Here is a 25,343-nt window from a genome sequence, read left to right as displayed (position 1 = left end):
TCCAGAGAAAAAGCTCTAAAAGACACCAAAGTGCACTACCTGCCGGGCACCACACAGCACACGGGCACAGCTAGCGGCCAGAAACGCGACTCCATATCGGTGCTAAAGTTGCTCCATTTGCTAACACAATCACCGCAACATCTTCATGAGGTAACGTGTCAGTGTCGTGGCGGCCAAAAAATTTACCAGTAAGTGCAGGTTCAAATTGTGCGGGATATGCTGACCGAGCCCTTAAAAGACCTAAAAAAACACAAACTTGAAAGAGTTATTGACAGATCATTTCTTGGACTTCAAATAACTTTTAATCTACTCACTTTTAGCTTAGAGCTGCAAAAACAGTGCCAACATATTCAACACCACTGGCAGAATAAGTCCAACGCATCTGCACTCCACTGCAACATGAGGTCACGTAAGGAAGCGGTGCATTGGTAAGAGGCAGTTGCTTTGGAAATGGAGAACAAAGCTTTGGGCACATTACCCAGAGGGACTCAGTGGTACAGCGTATTCAGCCTTTTACTGTATTTTATTCTGTGCCTTTGTATCACTGCGTGAGATTTAATCCCACTTCTCATTCCCTCCACATCCGAGGTGGTGATGGCCGTGGCTCAGCTCTATTTCCATCTTGCCCCTAAAGCAGAGGTTGGGGTGATCGCCAAGGCCCTGGTCCGTCTCCTGAGGAGCCACAGGTGAGCTTTATCGTCTGTGAAATGAACCGTATGCTCAAATTGATTTACCGCAGACTTTGGCAGCAGCGTATTCTGAGAGCTGTGGATCCAGCGGCACGAGCCATCTCACAACATTATTGTACTGTAGCTGCGAATGGAGCTAAGGCTGAAAATTCCTTTTCACTTGAAAAGGAACAAAAAAAAAACACTGGAACTGCCAAAAATAAATAAAAAATACACAGCTGGATGTGATAAGAGAAAGCTGTAACGACCGTGGAGCTCGGCAATGCGGAAAACAGTATGAAAACAAGAAAATGACAAGGGAGAGTAGTAAAAACAAATCTTCATAGCCCTGATAGAGATTTAAACAGGGAGCTCAGTGAGACCGAGGTAAACATGAAGGCATAAAGCATGACGGCACATAGGAGGCCTGTTGGCTGTAAGTCCTGCACACTGTCAGCGTCTCATTGAAGAACCTCTCTCTCGTGGCTGTGGGGGTGCTGTAATGGGATCATCATTCAGAAATGACCAAACAGCAGCGTCCCTCTGCGGGGGATCTGTCAGAAGTCCATTGTAGTGTACGATGTGTTTCATTAGACCTCATTATTTGTTTTGGAGCCAGTGGCGTCTCAGCTCTCATAACAATCACAACGGTTTACTACCTTGGATAATAATGCCTCGATATTCAAACAAAGAAAGTTACACCACGGGTTTTTTTCATGACTCCGGAAACTTTGCAGCCCTAGGTTTTATTCTGCAATCACACAATGCCAGCAGAATGGGGGAAACGGGAAAAATGGGAAAACCTTACATTATTCCAGCTGGTGTTCATGCGTTACTCCGGGGGGGGCAGGCTGCCTCCAGCCTTGTAGTCTTACCGGATAAATAAATTAAATTTATTATTTTGATTTTGTTAGATAGTCTGAGCAGTTAATTAACAAGTGAAACCAGACACAAATAAATAGTGTATAGCTGCTTTTTAATGACCTGAATCGACTATATTCGTGTAAATATTGGATTTTATTTAACGACATCTGTTGTATTTTTCTGTTAAATGCTCTTTTTCCTAACTTTAAATATTCCGATTCAATACTACCACTGCTGCGAAGAGCTGTGGACGCCCAGTATGACCATGGAGTGTCTCAGGTCAACGTACACAGGGAAGGCAAATGTATTGAATACCTCTTTTTTTTTTTTTATTCCCTCTCTCCATCAATCTCTCCTGTGTCCGTCTCTTCCTCCAGTGAAGTCCAGTACGTTGTTCTTCAGAACGTGGCAACAATGACGATCAAGAGAAGGGTGAGATAAACCTGGTGGAATTTTTTTTTTTTTTTCTTGCGTTATTGTGTGTGTGGAGAGCTTGGATCGGCAGGTTCACTGAAGTTTTTTTTTTTTTTCTTTTTGTCTTTATGTTTCACAGGGAATGTTTGAGCCGTACTTGAAGAGTTTCTACATCCGCTCCACAGACCCAACCCAGATCAAAGTCCTTAAGGTTCTTTTCTGTTCTATCCTACTCTATTGTTCCTCCAGACTGAATTGTGCTGCCATCATTTTCTCTGTTATCTTAACACTGAATCAACGGAGGGAAATTAATTCTCTTAACTTTGGGGCATTTGCAGTATCTTATTATTTAAACCCCGTTACACTGATTTATTTTCTTATAACAAGTGGAGAAATTATGTTAAGCTATTGCGACTCAAAAAAGTAAGTACATCAAACTGTCAAAAAGTGGATTTTGTGTAGGTGTAATGTCTTTCTAGCATCGTGAATGATTAGAACAACAGCACTGAATTTGAATGAAACCGATCAAAAGATATTGTTACCTCGCCAAGCTGAATCAATCCCCATGAATCAGAGTGAAGCCGTTTCTAAGATGTAGACATCAATGCAAAGAAAGTAAAAATTTAAAATTGAACAAGTCTCAGTGAGTAAACAACACTATCGAAAATGGATACACAGTAATTACAATAAATACAGTTTTGTGTTTCCCTTTTAATTAATGTTTACTGTACAGTATTCAAGAAAGACATGTTTTGTCTGGTCTTTAACAGCTGGAGGTTCTCACCAATTTGGCCAATGAGACGAACATCTCCACCATTCTCAGGGAGTTTCAGGTAAAGTGAAAAAGTACTTGTGATGATTTGTTAAGGATGAATCTTAACTTCAGTCAGAGTAGAAAAAAAAAAACTGTGCAGGTCTTTCCTTCAGCAAGGAGGGGTTTGTCAGCAGTAGGCTTCCTTCGTGTATTACTGTACTAAGTGAAAATTTTCTCTGGTAGACATACATCAAAAGCATGGATAAAGACTTTGTGGCTGCTACGATCCAAGCCATCGGCCGCTGTGCCACCAACATCGGAGAGGTGAGGGACACGTGTCTGAACGGCCTGGTGCAGCTGCTGTCCAACAGAGATGGTACGTCTTTTAATGTCATACTCTAGATGCTTTTTAAATGGTACATATAATATAATTGAAGAATAATGTAGATAGCAGTAGCAGATATTGGGTCAATAGTTTAATTTAATCAAGCTCATTCATCAGCATTTGTAAATTATAAAATACATTTTTTTTGCGCAGTGAAAAAATAGGGGTCAGACGTTAATAAGATTGAGAAGAAAAGATTATTGCCAAGGTACAGACTTGACAGAAAAAAACAACACACTTTAACTTGAACAAATAAAGAGTGACAATGAGGAACCTGTTTCAGAGCATGAGGATGAATAGAAGATGAAGGAAGACTCAATCAATATTCATTTATGATTTCAATGACCGAATTTGTCCTGTCGTACAGAGTTGGTCGTAGCCGAGTCTGTGGTTGTTATCAAGAAGTTGCTGCAGATGCAACCGGAGAAGCACAGCGACATCATCAAGCACATGGCGAAACTCACGGACAACATCCAGGTGCGAGTCTCACTCACAAAGTCTTTTTTTTATTTTACATCCACATGGAAAAGATAATGGGTTGCTGTATTAAAACAAGCTTCTCAAATGTTGTTTACCGTAAAAAAAACTGAGAAAGACTGTTTCTGAGTAAAAGTTAAATTTCTGTCCATTACCAGAAAAAAACGGTGGATGTATCCTTGTAATTTGACCTGTGTTGTCAGGTGCCGATGGCACGGGCCAGTATCTTGTGGCTGATTGGAGAGTACTGTGAGCATGTCCCTAAGATTGCCCCGGATGTCCTGAGGAAGATGGCCAAGTCTTTCACTAATGAAGAGGACATTGTCAAGCTACAAATCATCAATTTGGCTGCCAAGCTATATCTCACCAACTCCAAACAGGTATAAATCCATGACGTCTTAGTCTGTACTTAAGTGTATCAAACATTTCATAAAACAGTTTTCATTGGTTTTTATGCCATATCAGTGTGCTCAAATGTCTGATATTCTTCTATACTTTTTGAGAAATCTCAAAAAATACATCTTAATGCTTTTTTCCGTGATTTTTACCTTATTAAAAATGTATTTGTTTATTATATTTGTATTATTAATCTGAATCTGCAGAGTAAATAAAGTTATCAGATAAATGTTTTAGAGTAAAAACTACAATATTTCCCTCTGAAATGGGGTTGAGTTGAATTACAATGTAGCAGAAAATTGAAATACACAAGTAAAGTATAAGTACCTACAAATTGTGCTTAAGTATAATACTTAAGTACGTACTTAGGTACTTAAGTAAGTACTCAAGTACTGTACTTTTTTTACTTTCTGCGACTGCCACTTACTACCTATGACTAAATACATAGCAACCACCTAGCAACCCACTAATTCAGTCTAGTAACTACCTAGCAATACCTTACCACATACCCAGAACACCATAGCAACCACCTAGTAAACCCTCTATTTCACCCTAGTAACTACCTAGCAACAGGTTACCACATACTAAGAACACCATAGAAACCCCGTAGCGACACCCTACGAATTTCCAGAACACCATAGCAACCACCTAGCAACCTGCTAATTCACTCTAGTAACTACCTAGCAACACCCTACCAACTACTCAGAACACTGTAGCAAACACCTAGCAACCCTCTAATTCATCCTATGAAACACCTAGAAAACTATCAACTAACTTACCACCTAATTACCCAATCCAATGTACAATACCTTTCATTTACACTGGGCTCCTCACACCAGATCTTGTTATTTGGTATGACTTGTGCACCGCTACTTAGAATCCCTTAACACATATATCTACAGAAGGACACACTCATATACTTAACATGCATAAATACATTAGATAGTATCTATTCTTGTTGGTTCTGTCCTCATACTCCATGTTTCCAATATTTCTTCTCCTTGCAGACTAAACTGTTGACGCAGTACGTTCTCAACCTGGCCAAGTACGACCAGAACTACGACATCCGTGATCGGGCGCGCTTCATTCGCCAGCTCATCGTGCCCACTGAGAAGAGTGGGGCTCTTAGCAAATATGCTAAGAAACTGTTCCTAGCCCTCAAACCTGCACCAGTCCTTGAGTCTCCATTTAAAGGTACAGAAAGAATTTAAAGTCCTCACCTGATCACAACAACAAATGTGTCACACTTACCTCTGTGTGTCCATGCAGATTCACATTCCTGATATCTTTCTCCTGTGTTTTTGCAGATCGAGACCACTTCCAGTTGGGTTCATTGTCCCATCTGCTGAATGCCAAGGCTGGGGGCTACCAGGAGTTGCCTGACTGGCCTGAAGCCGCCCCAGACCCCTCCGTGCGCAACGTGGAGGTGAAGGATTCTGTGCGTGCAGTGGGAACAGTAACATACAGAGACACAGGGGCCCTCTGGGGTCTCCAAGGGCCCCAAAAGATGGAGGGGAGCGAGGGTTGCTCCTGCCCCAGAGCAGTGCCTCAGAGGGGTTGGACAGAGTCACCAGGGCCTCACATCCAATATAACACTGACTCCAATATAACATTGTTCCCCTTTCACTAGCCATTTCTCATTCAATTACAGCTCATTAGCATTAACACTCATCAGTTACATGCATTGTTTTTGGCCTCCATCTACCTCCAAACGGATGCTGCTTAACAACTCCCTCCTCCACGGAGGAGAATGAGTCACAAAGGAGAAAAGAGGATTATTTTCTTATTAATGAGGACAAAAGACAGACAGACAGCCTCTGTTTAAAAACTCCTGATTCACTATGAAAGCAGTCAGAGGCGTTGAACTCCTTGCACTCTCTGCTGCACTTGCATCTGCTTGGCAGCAGCTCACTCGCCCCCGTCCTGGTGATTTCTCACCGCTGTTTGAGCCAATAGCACATGTGACGCAGAGGGGAGTTTTCACTGTATATCAGTATCAACAGCAGTAAAACACATCTCCTGTAGTCTGTGCAGGAGATTGACCCATGGGGGGCTTCAAGAGGTTGGTACCTCCAATAATACCAATATTTTCGTACAGATGCAGCCAATGTTTCATACTTTTTATAATATTATAGATATATTTAATTTTGGCCTAATACCCTTACAGTCTATTGGACTATAGACGAACAAACAAACTTCTAATTGCTCTGAGTGTTTTATAAATACAGTGTACATTCTCCTGTAGAGCATCATCCAAACTCAACAAATTACCTCCTCTTTTTCTCCATCCCATTCACTCCATGTGCCATCGGTTCATAACCAAAAATTTGTTTTCAAAATGAAGACGTAAAATCAAAAACTTGTGTATGTCACTCCTTTGTCAAAATCAAGACTTAAAACCACTTGATTTTAAATTACAGGAGTGACCTCAAGGCTTGATTTTGTTGTCATATTTGTTAGTTATTGGTTCAATCGTGTAGATTTGTTACTCACCGCTCAATGTTGCATGACCAGTATTAACTTGCCATTTGTTTGTGATGCAGATTTCAAGATGAGGCCTGAGGTGCAATTTGCTTTGATTTGACTGGTGTAATAAAAGAAACAGGGTCGTCAAAGAACACACCAGGAGATTAGTATGTTTTAGCCTGAAAGATACAGTAAATATAGTTTGACCATTTTCCAAAGCATTTCACCACTCTAATTTGATTCCCTACCTTCCAGGCAGATATTTGCCTCCCATGCAGGGAATGGAAACTTCCCATCAGGTGGTAATGCAGTTGAGAGCAACTGTGGAAAATCCACCTGTAGCTGCATTCAAAGAAGCTCCGGCGTCTTATTTATTTCGCGACAACATAACATACCTCATAAGCGCAACTAGGTTTGCAGTCCAATTCCCCAGTTTTACCTCTTTAACTGTGGTCTGGCAAGACTCAAATGACATTAGCCTCTGACGTCATTACGAGGTCTTGCAAGTGATGATTGAAGCTGTGACGTCAAAATGAACTCTTTCTGCACCTGACAAGACAAACTCACCTCTGGCTGGGCTTCTCGTTGGTCTTTGCTTACTATTTTCAAATTTTGAAAACTGTTGACATTTTGTTTTTGTTGAAACTGTTTTAGAGAGGTGCTGAGGTGTTTATGATGATTCTGGAGGCTGTGGTTTATGGTGCTGTTGAAATGTATCGCACTATACAAAGGTGTCTCCATTATCCAGCCTTCCCCGGTTGATATACGTAAATGGGGTGGAGCAAAATAATAGAAACACCTGTCCGTATAACACAGTACAATTCAACATCACCACAAACTGCAGCCCTCAAAACGACCATAAAGTTGAATCAACACCTCTCTGAAACAGTTTCAACACAAACTGAACGGTAAAACCTAAATATAATTTAAATATATATATTTTTTAATGTATATACATATCTATACGAATGGACCACTGTATAGATGAAAAGAAGTAAATAAATAGAATAAACACCTGAGCAATTACTACTAAACAAAAAAATTAAAGACAGAAAGAAAGTAAGACAATACATATAGTTGTTTGTATTTATGACCCTCATAAATACAAACAACTATATATTATAGCTGAAACAATTGTTGATTAGTCCATTGAAAAAATAACAATAAACAATGATTTTGATTATCTAGCAATCACCTTAGCCACGTTGTCACAGGGGTAGTCTCAAACACCTTGAATATACCAAAAGGAGGGTCTTCAATGCAGACCCATTGCCGTGTAATGATAGTTTAACTTTGGGTTAAAAAAAAATGAAGGGCCCGCATCTTTACTGTGCTGGATCACAGTTTACCACTGCAGTGTCTCAAGCATGTCTCAAATCTCTGCCAACTGATTTTCAAAATGTATTAAAATGACTGAACAACCAAATGCGGGTCTCAGAAGTGGGAAACCAGTCTAAAAAATATTAGGGTATGTTTTGAAAAATGGTCAGCAATATTGTATAATGTACATGATTTGTAGTTAAAGACCACAAACAAGAAAAACCAGCAGTATGGTCCTTGAAGCAGCAGTCAATTATGTCCGCTCATGTTTTGGCTGCAAAATGCTTGGAGGGTCAGTGGACCCTCTGAGACCCCGACCTCTCTGACAGACTCTCCCTCTGCACATTATACCTCTCCACAGACAGAGGAAGTCGTAACCACCGGCGAGGGGCGGATCGGCTTGCTAGGGGACTGGCGAGAGGTGCCCACCCCCCCTCCAGTTTGGGAGCGTGGTGGTGTTTGTTTTGATGACTGCTCTCTCTTTCCTCTTATAGTCTCTTTCTGGCTGCCATTTAATGTGGTAACTGCTGTTGGTGATGTTGATAAGCCAAGATTGATGGGCTTTCATTTCTCAGAGATGAATCCACAATCGGTGCAGATTAACAGAGGATAAATTTGACAGCCGTCTTTGTCCAATGTGGAATAAGATGGACTTGAAGGGACATAAATAATTCTTCATCCTGTTACAAGAGATGGAAATTGTAGAACTGAAGCTGTAGAATAACAGTTATTTCTAAACCTTAAGGATTCAAATCAGTCGTTGACTTAACTCGGGGTGTACTTACTCGACCTTTCCTGGGACTTTCCACCATGTCCCATGGTTTTCATCGGCGGCTGAAATTTGCTCAGTTTTCACGGAACTGTAGATGTTCAAACTCCCCGTTGCTCTTTCCAGTATTCTGTTGGCTTAAAAGTTGAGTTTGAAAGGTTACTCTTGACCTTGAAAACACATTTGACAAAACAAAGGGCCTCACGCAAGAACATTTTCATTTTATCCTAAACCCTCTGGTATTATCTTCCGTGAGGTTTGCTTGTGCGAGTGGATTCACCAGTGGGTATCTGCACGAGCCTGTCGTAAAACGCTCGTTTTAACCCGATGAACGCCGCCCGGTCACGAGGAGGAGCATAGAGGATCCCCTTGAAATCTCCGTATAGCCCAATTCAGCCCAGGTTGTGGTTAAGTTTCATTCACAAAAATCTTACCAAGTGGTAAAACGAATGAGTTTCACATCAGTCTTTCTTACAACCTAAAGTAGATGATGCTACAGTTTGGGTGCAAGAGATATTCCCCCTGATAGTAACCTGCATATAGACCCTGAGGCAGACGTCGGTGTGAGGGAATTCTCCTAAACAACTACTGAACTGTAGAAGTTGCCTCGCTGAAATAAGCCACTGGCAACCACCAAACCTAAAAAATAAATTGGCAAGTCCTGATGATAAATATATGGTTGACAGAATATTCATTTTGCATTAAGTTTGTCTCAGTTATAGATTTTATTCTAATTATTTTCAGCATCATGTTCAAACCCATGGATCGAAATTAAACTCATGGATCGTATTTAAACTCGTGGACTAATTGTGAATGAAATTTCTAAGTTTGAGAAAATTTGGTAAAGGCCACAAATTCTTTTAATCACTCATATATGCGACTTAAGAACTGAGTCGCATGTTCAAGTGGTTCTTGACTTACTCAGTTTTTTACACTTACTTTTAAGCCGACAACGACAAGAGGTCCTGTACTGCAAGTGTTCAGATTAAGAAAAAAGTTGAAACATCTACAGTTTCATGACAACTGAGCAAACCTCAGCTGCAAGACGATGAAGATGAGGACCACGTGATATGGTCGAACGCGCCCGAACGAGCGGGCAAGTGGACCTCGAGGGGAGATCCTGCCAGTTGATTAGCTAGCAGGCCCCCTGACAGGTGCTGTTCTCTTCTTTTGCACTCTGTGGGTCTCACGTGAAATTTGTGACACAGTTTGTGAATGCGTCACAAATGTTGTTGTGTGATGCTGAGTGATGTGATTTCTCCCAGGTTTCCGCCTTACTCCACGACGGCTCCCCCTCACCTCCACCTCCCCATCTAATTCATTTTCTTATCCATGCTAGTACACCATCCTGCTTGTTACTGTTAAAGACATTCATACTAAATGGCACTGTCATGTCAACATATTAATAAGTAGCAAATGTTAATGTTGACTTTGAATTTCTGCAGTATTCAAGTATATATTTAAGTATGTACATTATAATTAAGTTATATTGGAGTGTATTTTACCAGAACAACAAATTTAGTGTATGTAATAGCTACATAACTGCCAGATATTGTGGTAATTAAGTGTGCTGTGATGAAATTTGGGGTTTATTTTTGTCTCTGTGATATCCAAACTGTTCTCACACGTTGTTCTTTTTTAGCCCCAGAAACCCTCCTGTGCCTGTTTCTCTTGCTTTCCTGACTTTTTTCTGAATACTTCTCCTTCCCTTTTCCTCATCTCACCTCCATCCCAATCTTTTTTCTTTTCTAATTCTGCCAGGTTTTTACGCTGCTTGAAAGAGTCACAACATTAACGAGTGTGAGTCAGTTGGTTGCAAAGAGCCACACCTCCTTGAGCCTCATCCCATATAGCTGCAACAACCCAAGTGCTTCTTGATGCCCCGCCTAACGTAGTTGCTGTTCTGTGCTTAGCTCAGCCACCTGAAAAAACAGCACCCTCTCCCTCGGTCTCTACCATTAAAGAAGTGAGTCTTTTAGCGGGACGTGCGGTCCTCTGACGCGTCGAGATGCATTGGCAACCGTGTGGGTTTTTAATTGGGTTTGGAGGTGGCCACGCTCGTCAGCTGATGGCACTGGTTAATGGAGTCTGGTCACAGAAAGACTGATGGCTTCTTTTGTTAATTGTGCGGGGACAGTCACCACTCCTCAAAAGACATCACTTCTCTTAATGGAACTGCTGCCGTTATTAAAAGAGAACCATTTCTGCAACTGGTCATGAAGGCATCAACTGGTGCTAACATCTATCTGTGCAAAAAAAAAAAAAGAAAGAAGGAAAGAAAAACTCCATACAAGCATTAGTGTCTGGTCTGTACTGAATTTGTTGCCTGACTGTCAGATCTAAACGCAGATCTGCGACAGGGATGGCTGGCTTCATTTGGCTCCATCACGCCCAGGCGGAGGCATTCATGGCCATGCTACCGTACTGTAATCTGCCCACGTCTCTGCTTCTGTCTGAGGGGGTTTTTTTTCCCACTGAGGCAGAGCCGACGGCTTACTGTTGGAACTCTGCTCCCTCCGCCAGGTGCCCGAATGGACCAAATGCAGCAGCCGAGAGAAGCGGAAGGAGAAGAAAGTGGAGAAGCCGTTCTACTCGGACTCGGAGGGCGAGTCTGGGCCGACGGAGTCAGCTGATAGTGGTAACTTTAGAGGGTCGCTGGCTCTGTTGGAGCCATGTGTTTGGGTGTGAGCCTGGGAGAGTCAGTGTGAATGGAGGCGTTTCAGGGATGGTTAAAGCTGGGGCATTACCATGGTCCGTCAAGGGACAGCCCCGAGCTCATTCGTTCCTATTGCAAGTGTAAATCTTTAAAAAGTGAGTTATAAGATTATAGTTTTTAAAAAGGCTCAGTAATGTCTTTAGACAGATGCTGTTGTTTTTAGCAAACATTACCCAAACAGGATTAAACGTATTATTTGTTGGGTACTATTTTCAGAAGCGGATTTATACTTTATACTATATTTCGTTGCACCGAAAAACTTCTACACAGGAAATACTTATTTGGATCAATGCAATGTTGTTTTTAATCTTTCTATGGGATTTGTTGACAATGGGAAAAATGTAAAGTACCACCAGCTTCATCCTTTAATGGACACTGTTTTTTTTAACACTGTTGTTTCAACAGCTTTTTAGTACAAAAATGCATTTTAGTTTTATCTACTGAAAGAGTACAAGGGGTTGTAGTGATAGTTTGGTACTTTAGGATTATGTTTGGTTCAGTGAAAAGACTCAAAATTGTGTTATACCATCCGAATTGGGAATGTCAAATATTTTATTTGGGCTACTTGGGTGTTTCCAATAGTCCTCTGCTGTGTTGAATATTCAAATTGAAACAAGTATTAATGGTAGCCAATAAAATTAGAGTTTGTATTAAAGAAAGGAGAAATAAAAGAAATAGCAATAATCAAGATTCATGTTTATATCTGAAAAGTTGTCTAGAAAATACACCATGTTTAGTGCAGGTGTAGCAAAAAATTGTCCATTTAATCCCTGTTTTACCTCATTTTTGCTGCGTGTGTGTGTGTGTGTGTGCTGCTAGGTGCTGCTTAATCTGTTTTTATTTCAACCTGCCCGTGGAAAAAAATGTGTCTGGGGCATCGGTAGTACGAGTGAATGTCACGGAGAAACTTGAGTTACTTTAGATTTGACTGTGACATTTGTATTCCAGTGACCTCTTGACTCTTGAATGAGGAATCGCTTAAAACTAGATTGTCTCGTGGTTAACGGAAGTAGTATGTGTACAGTGCACAGTAACCGACCCCCCTCACCCTTTGACGCCGACCCTCTCCTCCTCAGAGTCGGACTCGGCCAGCGGCTCGGAGAGTGGCAGCGGCAGCGAAGAGAGCGGGTCGGGATCGGAGAGCGAGGAGAGTGAGGGCGGCTCTGAGTCTGAGGACGAGGAGGAGGATGAGGAGGAGAAGGACAAGAAGAAGAAGAAGAAGAAGAAAGAATTACAGAAGCCAGAGCAAGGGAGTGAAAGGTAGCCGACGCTTCTGTTTTCTGTTCAATCATGGTGTTTTTTATGGAAACTGCTCCAACCAAAAACAGGACATGTGACTCCATCCTTCTGCATGCATTTTACGTCTTAATATCAAAAACATGCTTTCCTGTCACACTGAAAGCTCTTCGGCCCTTCCCACTTTAATCTCCTCCTGGGTACCGTTGTGCCGCTATTTTGACAGATCCACTTTAGTTTGATGGACCGTTCTATCTTTCTCAATTGTAAGCGCAACAGTAGAATCTGTCTCACCTGTTATAGATACACTCCTGGGATCCTAGTGGGACCTTTGACCTTTGCTTTCCCTTTCCAGCGAGCAGAGCAGTGAAGAGGAGGAGAGGAAGCACGAGAGGAAGAGTAAACAACGTAAGAGCGACTCTGAGTCTGAGTCTGATGGGGAGGAGGAGAGCGAGTCCGAAAGCAGCCAATCAGAGTCCGAAGACTCTGAGTCTGAGGCAGAGGTCAAAAAGAAGAAAAAGGTAATGATAATGAGTCTCTCCACATTTAAACAACATTTAAAATGGACACCTTTAGATGTGAAGTACAGAAAAAGACAGGACCCTCCGGAGTATTTTCTTTTGGAAAATCTGCATTAAAATAGACTGTAAAGTATTTAAAATAAAATCTGAAACTGCATTCTTATCATTTCTGTATTTCTTCCTGTATTTAGACCGCCCCATATGCACAGCGTCATGTAAAAATCTTCATCTATTCACGTCGGTTTTCCTTTCGTCTCCTTCCCAGGCGGCCGAATCTAAACCTCCCTCCAAACCCGTCAAGACAGAGAGCAAGAAAGAGAAGAAAGAAATGTCTCTACTTGACCTCGACGACTGTGAGTTTTATTCATCCCTGCGTTAAGTTTCTCCTCTGAAAGAGAAGGCAAAAATAATGACGCCCACGTCAGTCAGGCGAAGTCCGAGAACAAGCGGGTTTTCAAACGGGAGCATTTCTAAAAATCATAGTAGGTGCACTTGAAAGGGGTCCCATGCAGGCTCTTCTGGTAATTAGCAAACAACAAAAAACATACCCCCCCCCCCACACACACACACACACACAGGAGATTATATAACACATAGATGACTGTAGTCAGGTCTGAAGTTGGGGACGTCCCTGCTGAATCTCTCTGCATCTCTCTTTCCAGTTGAACCTGCTCCCTCTCCTCAAGTCACGCCCGTCAACGCCTTCCTGTCCAACAGCCTCGTGACCGACCTGGAGGGCTTGTCTCTGTCTGACAGCGTCCTCTCCCCGGCAGTAAGTACCTCTCACGTCTCCCATCTTCCTGGCGAGCATCTTTATCGCCTAGTAAACAACTGATTAGAAATTCTTCCACAGTAGATGATCTGTAGTAAAACTGTGAGGTAGGGGAGACTGCTGTAGCAGAATTTTGACTGTTTTTTACTTGCCCTGCAGAACATATCATCATAACATCTGTCTGGCTTTGGTTTTGTGTTGTTAGCCATTTATGGAAGCGGGGGCGTCACATTCGATCCGATTGTGTAAAGAAAGGCCAAGGTAGCTGATGTGTTCCAAAATTAAAAGACAGTAACACTATTTTACCCCTTGTTCTTTACCACCATTCCCAACTCGACTAGACTAATGGTCCACTATGGAGTCGGACACCACTCTGGACCCCTGACACCAGAGCAGAAACCTATTTACAAAGTTCATTCACAGAGTTGTGGAGAGAATGAGTGTATTAAAGAATTTTGAAGAAAAGCCACAAAAATGATATCTTGATATGACTCTCCGTGGCTTTTAAATAAACATTTGACCTAAAGGCTCAGACTGATTTAAAGAATTGAACTTATTTCCCTCAAGATAGGAGAACAAGAAACGAAAAACGAAGCAGAAAACGCTAACTGATCGTCACCCTTTCTAGACCAAACGCAAGAAAAATTCGCCTCTTCCCCACCATCCTAGCACGGCTCGTGACCAGTGTTAAGTCACTAATGCTTAGGGATTCTTCGCCTCCTCCTCTGCCCGCAGACCGTCACTCCCTCCAGTGCGCTGAAGAGCTACGAGCTGCTGCACCGGATCACGGGGGAGGGTCTGTCGGTGGAGTACTGCTTCAGCCGGCAGCCGTTCAGCCCCGACGCGAACATGGTGGCGGTGCAGATGCAGTTCACCAGCAGCGCCACGTCCGACACCAAGAACCTGCACATGGAGGAAGTGAAGCTGCAGTCTGGGATGAGAGTCAAAGAGTTCCCCGAGATTGGTGAGTGATGGGGCTGAAGAGGTCCACTGTGAACCGGACTTTTAACTACGATGTAATCCAGACGAGCTTTTGAGCTCATACCAGTTTAGCTCACGGTAAAGAACCATTGGATTGACGATTCTGCTGCTCTGAGAGCTTTGCCATAAATACCAATGGAAACGTTAGGTTTGAGTTTCATTGATATAAAAGGGGGCGTATCCTCCTGGAAGCATGAAAATCCACAGGAAATATCGTAATACCTTTGTACAAATGGGAAAATGGGCCTAACGCCGGGGCAAGGGCACGGGTCAGCGGATCACAAGCAGGAGTCATCCTCTCTGAAAACCATGAATCTCTACGGCAAATTCTGTCGAGCGTTTGTCAGGATATTTTGCTCTGAACCAAACCGATCCTTAGGCTCATCGCTATCATCGAAATTACTAATCCCACTGAAAGGATTTACATTATGAAAAAGCTAAATACCATAAAATGCTGTGTAAGAAGTCTAGGAAAGGTATATGACGATTAACTTGATGTAGATAAGCATTTAGAACAAACTAAAACAGGATATAAAATACATGTAAAGGTAGCACAGCAAAAAAAAAAAGCCAAAACCACATGACTACAAAAGATTTTTATGGAAAGTACTGCTGTGAGTAAAAGTCATGGTACAAAAGCTATAAGTTACGCTTGTAAGGTTTTCAGAATTAAGTAGAAAGTTCTGCCTCCTGCAAGATACAATGGATGTATATGCTTAGACTATATAATTTAATTCATTGAACACATTTCTAAAACTCACAATAGACTCTGCAAACTAATTGTACACGATATTCACCATATACTGATTATCAGTTGATATAAAAGGAATGAAAGTACGCAGTTGTTAAGTACTAACAGGCAACGATGGATGTCAGTCAAACAGCATCTTTGGAATACCACTGTTAGTTTAACTTCACACACAGAGAAGCAAAAAGTTTCTTTTGTTTTCCAACATCTCTTTCTGGAGCTGAGTCACCATAATCTACACTTTATTCTGTGCATCAACGGCCATCTTACAATTAGCGTGTAGCTTAGCTTCTCCAGTGAGTCCCACCTAACGCAGCCTGCACCGGAGCCTGCCACGCCGGTCCTCATAGATCAAAGCGGCTGAGCTGCTTGCCTGAGGAGCTTCACGTGGCTTCATTTGGGCACGTGTCAACACTCTTGCCTCTGTTTTTCCTCCGTGTCTGCAGAGCTGCTGCCGGCGGGTGAGACGGCCACGGCTGTGATGGGCATCGATTTCTGTGACTCAACACAGGCGGCGAACTTCCAGCTGTGGTGAGACGGATTCCGTGTTTGAGAGTGTGCGTGTCCCCGCCCCGCAGTCCTCCTGTACTGCTGGGCGACAGTGAGAGACAGAACGGATGTCGTAACGAACTGCCTCTCACGAATCTGCCGAGCTTTGAATTTACACTCACTTCGTCTGACCTCATAGCTTTGCCTTTGTCTGCGGGGCCAAGCGAAATATTGTTTTTGAACCCCCAATTGAGATATGTGATCCCACTGGGTTTTGTGTCTCCGTGTACAGCAGATCCAGAAACAAACAAAAACAATATCGAGCAGCAAAGTTTAGATCCCATAAATTCGGAAATTCTTCCGTCCTTTCGGAAAAATGATGATAATCCCCGAAGCCGCACTTTTTTTTTTCACGTCTGTCTCCGTTTGCAGCACTCACTCCAGGAAATTCTTCGTGTCGATCCAGCCGCCGGTTGGGGAGCTGATGAGGCCCATCTTCCTGACAGAGAACGAGTTTAAAAAGGAGCAAGGTGCGTGACAAAAGGAGATAAAATAATTCTATTAAGAGCCATGGAATATAAAAAAATCAACATGACTTAACTGCCATCACATTAAAACAAGTCTATAAAAATGGGAAAGGGGAGTTGGCCACTTTGCTTGTACTGTACAGGGGTTGATAAACAGCCGATTTCTCTTATTTGCTTTTTTACGACTTCTCCCCAACACATAAGTTTTATACAAAACTTAAAAAAATACGTCCTTAAAATACAAAAGTATTTTAAGGACGTATTCATCCTGAGCCATGGCTTTATCTGGGATTTTTTCTGGGTATAATGTGACAAAAGAGCAACTTCTTTTCCAACGATTCTCATTATATCTTTAGCAATCTCCTCACACACAGAATTACTCTCACATCAGATCACATCAGCATCTATTTGAAGATTTTGTCCATATGATATAAGCTGTAGACACATTTTATGTGAAGTGCAAAGGTCTTTTCACTTAGGTTGAAATAAATGCAACACCTGTAATTGGACTTTAAATACGCCGAAATGAAACCGCATGGTATTTTTCAGTACAGTGTGACCAAACTGTTTGCTAGAGCACCTGCAGACAATAGCTACCATCATGTTTCTGGTGTCTGGTGTTCATTTTCCATCCTGACTAACACTGAGCGAGTTTTGAGCTCTAACAAATCCAAAGTGACTCTTTAAACGTGTGCCATGTTCACGGTTCCTCCCTCTTCGTACTGTCCCCAATAGAGAAGCTATTACAGAATCTAGGTAAGTTGGCTTTGAGAGATTTGTCCTTCCCAGCCGTCTGTGTGCCCACCTGCCTTTTAGCCAGCCTCACACAGACCCCCACTCCCCTCCTAACCCTCGTCCGCCTTCCCCTAACGCCTCCTGCTGACTCCCCCTCCTCCTCCCCTCCCCCTGCCTTGGTAATCTCACACCTAACTGCATCTCCGGGGTCTGTAGCTGCAGAACGGACTCACCTGTGCTGAAGTGCATCTTCCAAAGGCCACTCACACTCTGCTACCACCGGGAATGACTGGACATGCTCATCCACTGATCCTGATTCACTCTTCAAAAAAAACAAAAAAACCCCCCCAAAACATCAGGCTGAGAGCAGCACTCGATCACTTGCACCATCGTTCATCTTTCTGTTATCTGAGCTTTCAAACTTGCTGAAATGAACCTGAAGTATTGCAATGTCACAATGCATTTTTTTTTTTTTTTTTTTTTGTCTGAATGGTTTGTTGTATATTCAGACTTTGTAAGCACAGATTTTTTTTTTTTTTAAAATGTGATTTGCAGGTCAAAAGGCCTCTTGAAATCAACGTTAAAACCAGGCTGTATCCGGTTAAACCTGCAATAACTGACTTTTTTTTTTAAGGCCAGTGGGGGCAGCGGAAACACGCCGTCAACACAACACCGACGTATCACCACCTCCAAAGTTTATATGGCAACATTAGCATTCGACATTCCTGTTTCCTGGCCACCTGATGAGTCTAAGCCCAGCATTCGCGCTCTTAGCTCGGTTTTTGTTTTTCTACCACCTCCTGAGGGAAACGTCAGGCTCTTTAGCTGCTAAATGCTCCACTGTGTTCACCAGCTGGTCTGTGACCGCGTCCGTCTGCTGTTTGGTGGGGAGCAGGTAGTGCTCGGTGGGTTTTTTTTTTTTTTTTTTTTTTTTTAAAGCTTGTTCACTGAAAACAGCTGCCTGCCACATCCGAAAAACGACGCTATGTGAGCGGAGAGAGTTTGAAGTTGCGGCTCGGAAAAGCTGAAGCAGTGAGCTGAAACTCCGCAGAGCCGAGGGGATTCAGGTTCTTCATTATGAGCGACCCCCCTTTCACGTGGTCACATTTGATAAACTCTTGTTATATAAATATAAGAGCTTTTTTTAGACGTCTTAGTTTTAATGACCATATTTAAAGGTGTAGTTCTGTGTAAGGCTGCAACTAACAATTATTTTCATGAGAGATTAATCTGCTGATTGTTTTTTATTGAACTGATCATTCGTTTATTCCCATGTTTCACAGCCTTTTTGGCTCAGGCCCCCCCTAAGGCAAAGCTTTAGCCCCTTTTCAGCCAAAAAAGTCCCGGGAGCTGTAGAACCAGAGGAACTACTCTAGGAATTAAAAGTCATTTCTGAGCATTTTTTTTTTTTTTTTAAATCATTATTTACTGTTGCGTGGCTCTGATGGAGACTGAAATCTCCAGAGTCCCCACAGAGACATTCTGCTGAGAGTCTGATGGTTAGTTATTTGTTTTATGACATAACCTCCGTGAAACAGTCGGATAATAATGACAATAATGTTTTATTTTTCTTCGCTCGCTCACTTTGATCTCTCTTCCGCTGCTCCCTCTCTCAGCCAGTTCAGAATCAAAGTGTTTTATTTTAAAACGTTTTCTATTGTAATCCACAGGCAAAAGGCACAAATTCAAGTCAGAAAACTCGGGGCTAAATTCCCGAGATGCCGTCTTCAGATGGCTTGTTCTGTCCGAACAGTCCAAAACCTAAAGACACACACAATATACATTCATTTTTCAGCCAGGTTTTCAACTGGACGTCCTGATGTCGTCTGACCTGCAAATCACCAAAAATCAGTGCTTACTGGGAGGCATCCACTTCCAGTAGTTCCTGGGGAGAAAGATGCCTCTTTGGAAGAACTTCTCCATCTCACAGTACCACAGTGGAAATTGATTGGGCATTGAACTAGGCGGGAAGCGCGCACATTTGCCTCTTTCGTGCTGTGCATTCAGCGGGAAAACTGAGTCGCTCCTCTACTGTGTTCTGTGGGAGGCATCAGTACATTTCCAGGTTAAATTTAAGGGGCATTTTGTACTTTATGGATGTGGTAAGCATCACATCCGTCCCACAGAGGACCTGTAAGAATCGCTCGTGGTGATGCAGAAATCGCTGCAGTTTTAGGACATATATACAGTATCTGAGTATAATACTGTATATGTTTGTAGCTGGTAGATAAACCTGAAAAATGATTGATTTTATTTTCTTTCTTGGATAAATCCGCACTGTACTGAGTCCCCACACCGGTAGAAGCAGCACCCTGTTATGTACAGTTATTCATAATAACTGCTTGGTTTTTTTTTTGGCTACTGGGAGAAGACAAGCAGCAGCTAACATCGGAGCTCTGCTCACCCCCCCCCCCCTGCAGGTCAGCTGATGGGCATGAATGAAATCACAGAGAGGCTGACTCTGGACGCGAAGTGCCGGAACGAGCACGCCATCGTCCAGCGGGTGACCGCCGCCGCCAGCCTCAGCAGGGTCCCCTGCGGTTCGGACAAAGAGTGCAGGTGAGAGGGTGAGGAGAGGAATCAGCCGCCACGCTGCCAACACAAAGCTGCGTTGGGGGCTGATCTTCAATCTACCTGAGGCCACGGCAAGCGTTCGCTGCCTGCCCGAAAGGATGGAGGAGCCTTTCCGGCCAAATGGGGGCAAGTTGTGTCAAAGCACGAACAGCTGTGCCGAGAATGTTGAATGAACGTGTTGCACATTTCAGGCTAATGTCTAGTTCAGACACAACAAACTGCCACACAGTCTGCGGTTGGAGCAGATTTCAGATTTGAAGGGGTTGGAAATTAAAAAAAACAAACAAAAAAACCCCCAAAAAAAACATGATTTTTAGTCACCTCTGGTCTCGTAAAGAAAATCCTGATCTGCAAAAACTTGTTCTGAGACACAGTTTGTTTTGCGCGGCGTGGCTAGATGACAACAAAGATAAGTGAGACTGTGTGTGTCTTTGTAATTATGGGAACCAGCCTTTTAGTGTAGCGCCCTCGTGGCTGGATTGTGAAGAAGCCTCATGTGGCTTTGTCAGTTGTGGCTTTTCAAAAAATTTTGACTTGCAATTATAGCGCCCCCATCTGGCCAACCGCTGCAATGGTTCCAAACACAGCAAAACGCAGAGGCAAAAATCGACCATTTCTTTATGTTCTGCTGCAAATGGGGTGGTTGCGTCTTACATTTCACACCGATCCCATGTGACCAATTTGTGTGATTTTAACATTTGACCAAATTATAATCAATATTTCAGTGAACACCTTAACAGACCAAAATCAAGAGAGTGTTCACGCCTCTATTTGAAGATGCAGTTTTCTTTCCTCCATGTTAAATTTTGTCTGAACCGAATCTGCGGTGAAGCAGGCTAGAAATTTCTTATCTTCACTCAGATTCCGAGAGTTACTCTTGTGCTGATTTGAACCCCGGTTTAAACGCAGTGTATCTGAATCATTTAGCCGTTTCAGTTTATTCTCGGTGCCAGTAGCAGGCCAGTCAGGGTAATGGTTTCAAACGCGTGAGTACGGAGCAGAGATGCAAAAGTCAATCCAGGATTTCGGCAGCTGGGACCACAGTTAGAGGAAGGGCCCATTCAGGGAAGCTCTCGTGCCAAGTGTGTGGAAGTTTGAAAGACGTCCGTGGTCATTACTCAGAGTCAGGTCATTGTTGACCAGACTGCTGTTCGTGTCGTTTTTTTTAATTTGAATCGTGTGTATCCCTACTTTGCTCTGTGGCTTCCTCTTTACTTCCGGCCTTCGCTGCTTTGACCTCAGTCCTCCTGTCCCTCCCGCCCACAGGTTCGCCGGCAGGACGGTGACCAGCGGCAGCCTGGTGTTGGTCACCGTGGCCACCAGAGAGGAGGGCGCCGCCCAGCTGACGGTCAACTGCGAGAAGATGGTGATCGGCACCATGCTGGTGAAAGACATCCTCCTGGCCCTGACGCAGTGACCTGCGTCCGCGCGCCACCTTCGCCGCCCTCCCGGGCCCCTCGCTCCACCCGCCGCTCACGGATCGTCCAGGGACTCATCACACGTGTAGCATCTCCTCCGTTCTCCTGTAAGCAGTGTCAATGAGGACGTGTCCAGAATGTTTAACTCCAGTTTGTTGTTTTGTTAAAGCGCCCCCTTCCACCACCACCACACTTTTAGAAATCGCTTCCAGAAACCCCGAATGCCACAGCTGTACACAAAACTTAAGACAATCAGACGTGACTGATGTGAAATCCCTCGCTCCCTTCCAAATTTTCTTACATTTCATCATCCAAAAGTACTTGTTTTCCTTCCCTGACGACCCAATTAGATTTAGTGGGCTCAAGATTTATGAGGAAAAAAAAAAAAATCTTAGTAAATAAAACATAGACGTGTGTGCATCTTTTCAATTTTAAATTTACTTTAGATGAAACAGTAACTCCCATTCGAATGCATCTGAGTGTGAAACAATCCCCATGACAGAATCCCGCTTGATGGTTCATTCCTGGCTTCACTTACTTTATGTTTTCAAAGCTTTCGGCTACATCTCGTGACCTTCCTCAGCGCGTGGAGTCGCCGAGACCGAAGGGTGGCGAGTTTGTTTTTGCATTTCATCGTTCGACAACAACGCGATCCAAAGTTTTGTACATAAAAGAAAACACAAAGGCGATATTAAAAGTTTCATACCCCATGAGTATGATTTTAAAATAAATAAGCTAAAGCTGAATAAAACAGGAATTTTAATGCGTGCGAGATATGAATGAATAGCCCCAAATGTTATTTAATAAAAAGGCAGTGGAAAACAGAAAAGTTGTAAGCCTTGAGTTGATGCAGACCTCAAGTTTTTTGGGAATTTGTCGCAGACATTAAAAACTGAATGCTGCTTCTCTATGATTAGGTTTTGACTCTGGGGGGGCAGTAAGAGGACCTGAGAAGTCCGGACAGTTCGTGGTGTGGCAGCAGATCAGAGGTGTACACTGGAAAACAGACGACATCAGCCGCCTGCGACTATCGAGCTAAAAACTAGACGCGGCATCGACTGGGAAGAGGCTAAAGGCCGTCGAGAACCAGAGAACCAGAGAACCATAAGGGAGGCCGTTCACATACGATGATACCCCCCGCCCTTCACCATGCGACCACTTTTAATGACGTCACCAAACTTTCGCGCTTCGTCACGTGATCGCGTCTGAGCAAAAAAAACAAAAACAAAAAACAAAAAACTCCACCTGCCGAGGGGCCCCGTGAGATGTGGCGTAACGCTTTGAAAACACGAAGCGAGTCGAGTTGAAAAACTGTCGCCGTCGGAGCGGACGGAAGTGTTTCCGTGCCGTTAATCCGAGGACGCAAAAAGATGTACAACAAAAGCGGTAAAAACTGCAGCCACACGGCTGGATGGTCAAAGGGAGTCCGCTTCCGAGAAAAATACGTTTTCAAAGTGATCCAGTTTCACCCATAAAACCAAGTTTGTTTGTTTGTTTTTTCACTGGACGGGGTTTTTTTTGGTGAAACGAGGTGGGCCTTATTTTTCCGTGACAAGTGGACACGCAGATCCGTCGCACCAGTTTTCCTTTTTAGCTTGTTAGTTACCAGTTGTCGGCCTGTTTTAAGTAGGTAGATGTAGACGTTGAGGGGAATAGAAGATATACTGTGGGTATAAATTAAAACAACCCAACAGGTCACCACGAAAGAGTCCGTAAGATCAGCTTAATCAATACTCCTCGGGTTATTCGAAGTCATTGCTCGAATGTAGCACGAAGGCTGGACTGAGACAACAACTACCAGCGACTGAATCCGTTTTGCCACAGTATTTTGCTCTTAATCCATAACTCACCACTTCCCGGGGATAAAGAAGGATTTTTTCACTTCACATTCTGCGATGTTAGCATTTTGACTACAGTAGCTGTCATAGTGCACATGCCCACCGCAGTTAAGTGGGGCCTCCATAAAAACTGAAGATGTATAAATGTTATTGTGTGCTTTGCGACATGTAATACAGTACTACTCTAAGGTGTGTGTGTGTGTGTGTGTGTGTGTGAGTGTGTATGAGTGTGTGTGTGTTGGTGGGCGTGATGATACTGAATATTGACCCGGCAAACATAAACTAGCTGTTTTCAAAAACGACTCCAGTAACACTTGACTTGAAATCATCACGAAGCACATTATCATTATATCGATATTTTACGGTGCGTGAGAATACGAGCTACAAAGATTAAAAAGGGATTCACCCGTCTCTCATTTAATCATCAGTTTCTACCTGACAAACAGAAACAGTTTGTCAGTTTGTCACAAAGATGCAAACGTTACCGGGAGAAATGGAGATCGACACAAATCCGCTTAACAAATGTCACCAAACTCTCGGGATTCAATCGACGCCGGTTCTCATTATCAATTTATCCGCTCACTGTTTTCCAGGGTAAGCGATGCATCATTTGCTCCATACAGTAAAAGAAAATAGTTAAAAAAAACAAAACAAGAAACACTTCGTCTTCAAAGATTAATTGAGAAAATTGAGAAAATCAGAAAAATATTGACATTTAAGAGGCTGAAACCATTTTTTTTTTAAATTAGTTAATTAGTAATCAAAATCGCTGCTGATTAATTTTCCGTCAAACGACTGATTGTTTCAGCTCTAACCGAATTTACCGGTCACACTTTGCCCTCGGGACCATTTTCAATCAATTAAAATACCTTTAGATCATGTGCTCACGACGACGTCCGACGTTTCCGAGTTAAGCGTTTCGGTGTTACCTCGATCTCGTTTGTCAGGTGACCGTTTTCATGCCTTTCATCACATTTCGATTTCAGGTCAGAGGTCACGTGGCTTCTCTTTTGTTATGGCCCCTCAGTTGCTGCACTTTTTTTTTCTTACCTCTAACACATTATCTGTGTTTTTATTTATTGTTCCTTTACTGTTGTGTTTTACCGAAGGGGCACAGTCATAAAAAAAACTGAGCAGCAGTGGTGGACGGTTTTATTTTGGCCTTTTTTTTTTTTTTTTTGTACCTGTTGCATTGTTGACCATTCAACCACTCAGACCTGGAATTTCCAGTCACTGCAGCACAGCCATTACGAAGAATGTAAAGAGTAAGAAAGTCTACTTTTAATGTAAAACAATCCACTGAAAAAAAGTCTGTTTTCACAGAAACAGTCGGATAAAACGATTCTCCAGATCGTAATTCGTGTCTGGCGATTTGTTTTATCTGCATCGGCTTTCAAATATCCAAAGTACGGTTTATCATACCCTGTGTGTGGTTGTGAAATGTGCTCTTGAAGTATTACAAGTTTATTTATTATACAAATAAAAAAATACAGATACAGAATGTTTGTGTCCTTTGTCCTTCGCCGCAAAACAAAGAAAAAAAAAACCCCTGGACACAGTACTGCTTAATCTCAAACTGACAGTTGTATTAAGGGAGTGAATGAACGGTAAACGTGTGGGAGATACAAGGAGTGGCAGTTTGAGTTACGATGTAAAAAAAAAAGGAAGTTGTAAACACTCACTTTTGTTCTACTCATCCATCTGTTCAGTTTCTACCCGTTGAATGTTTGGCGTGTCTGTAGGCTACTTCTCTAAAATCTGGAGGGCAGTGGCCTCAGTGCTTCCTTCAAAACGTCAAAACATTTTCAGGGACGTCCTCGTTTTCAACAGTGCTGGAAAGGAACGTTTACTCAAGTACCGCGCTGCTGAAGTGTTTCCATTTTATGCTACTTTATACTTCTACTCTACTACTTTTAAGGGGGAAATGCTGTCGTTTTCACCTGGTAGTTATTTTTGAGATTCAGATTGAAATAAAAACAACACACCTGGTAAGCATATAGAATAAAACGCATTGTTAAAGATTAAAACCAGAGCTTTCTAACATTTTTGGCTTATGATCCTTTATTAAAAAAAATCTTCAGTCTGAGGCCCAAAGACGTCGAATCGCCAAATATTTCACAACAAAAGTACATTTTGCTTAATTGGGTTTTTGAATGCAGGACCTTTGCTTGTAGTGAAGTATTTTTATACTGTTTTTATTTACACTTTTACTCAAGTAAATGATCTGAACACAAATACAATCTGAGCTGTGTGACAGCACATGTACAGGTGATAT

The 25,343-nt window shown here is 42.6% G+C and overlaps 1 protein-coding gene and 1 long non-coding RNA gene across 3 annotated transcripts in view; one reads left to right on the top strand and one right to left on the bottom strand.

The window, feature by feature from the left end:
- LOC120793187 (AP-3 complex subunit beta-2) overlaps positions 1 to 21,229 on the top strand; it is a 42,475-nt gene extending 21,246 nt beyond the window's left edge. The window contains exons 9-28 of the mRNA XM_040132997.1: positions 589 to 686; positions 1,910 to 1,964; positions 2,086 to 2,157; positions 2,717 to 2,779; positions 2,944 to 3,076; positions 3,453 to 3,562; positions 3,766 to 3,942; positions 4,966 to 5,152; positions 5,266 to 5,384; positions 11,037 to 11,151; positions 12,306 to 12,489; positions 12,821 to 12,986; positions 13,252 to 13,339; positions 13,649 to 13,758; positions 14,494 to 14,722; positions 15,934 to 16,018; positions 16,409 to 16,506; positions 17,239 to 17,259; positions 19,659 to 19,797; positions 21,079 to 21,229. Coding sequence (XP_039988931.1) covers positions 589 to 686; positions 1,910 to 1,964; positions 2,086 to 2,157; positions 2,717 to 2,779; positions 2,944 to 3,076; positions 3,453 to 3,562; positions 3,766 to 3,942; positions 4,966 to 5,152; positions 5,266 to 5,384; positions 11,037 to 11,151; positions 12,306 to 12,489; positions 12,821 to 12,986; positions 13,252 to 13,339; positions 13,649 to 13,758; positions 14,494 to 14,722; positions 15,934 to 16,018; positions 16,409 to 16,506; positions 17,239 to 17,259; positions 19,659 to 19,797; positions 21,079 to 21,229 — 2,400 coding nt within the window. The remainder of the gene's footprint in view (positions 1 to 588; positions 687 to 1,909; positions 1,965 to 2,085; positions 2,158 to 2,716; positions 2,780 to 2,943; positions 3,077 to 3,452; positions 3,563 to 3,765; positions 3,943 to 4,965; positions 5,153 to 5,265; positions 5,385 to 11,036; positions 11,152 to 12,305; positions 12,490 to 12,820; positions 12,987 to 13,251; positions 13,340 to 13,648; positions 13,759 to 14,493; positions 14,723 to 15,933; positions 16,019 to 16,408; positions 16,507 to 17,238; positions 17,260 to 19,658; positions 19,798 to 21,078) is intronic.
- Positions 15,328 to 24,070, bottom strand: LOC120793190. Of its 2 annotated transcripts, XR_005707958.1 has the most exons (4): positions 23,938 to 24,070; positions 21,004 to 21,335; positions 17,472 to 17,560; positions 15,328 to 16,475 (listed from the first exon to the last, which is right to left on the bottom strand). It is a non-coding gene; the product is annotated as an uncharacterized LOC120793190 (long non-coding RNA). The 2 variants fall into 2 exon arrangements; XR_005707957.1 differs by lacking the exon at positions 21,004 to 21,335 and having other exon boundaries at positions 23,938 to 24,067.
- Positions 24,071 to 25,343: the final 1,273 nt, after the last annotated feature.

This window comes from Xiphias gladius, chromosome 8 (assembly GCF_016859285.1).
Source record: "Xiphias gladius isolate SHS-SW01 ecotype Sanya breed wild chromosome 8, ASM1685928v1, whole genome shotgun sequence".
NCBI classification, from domain to species: Eukaryota; Metazoa; Chordata; class Actinopteri; order Istiophoriformes; family Xiphiidae; genus Xiphias; species Xiphias gladius.
Note: the sequence above shows the minus strand (reverse complement) of the source record. Positions and strands in the feature narration are given on the sequence as shown.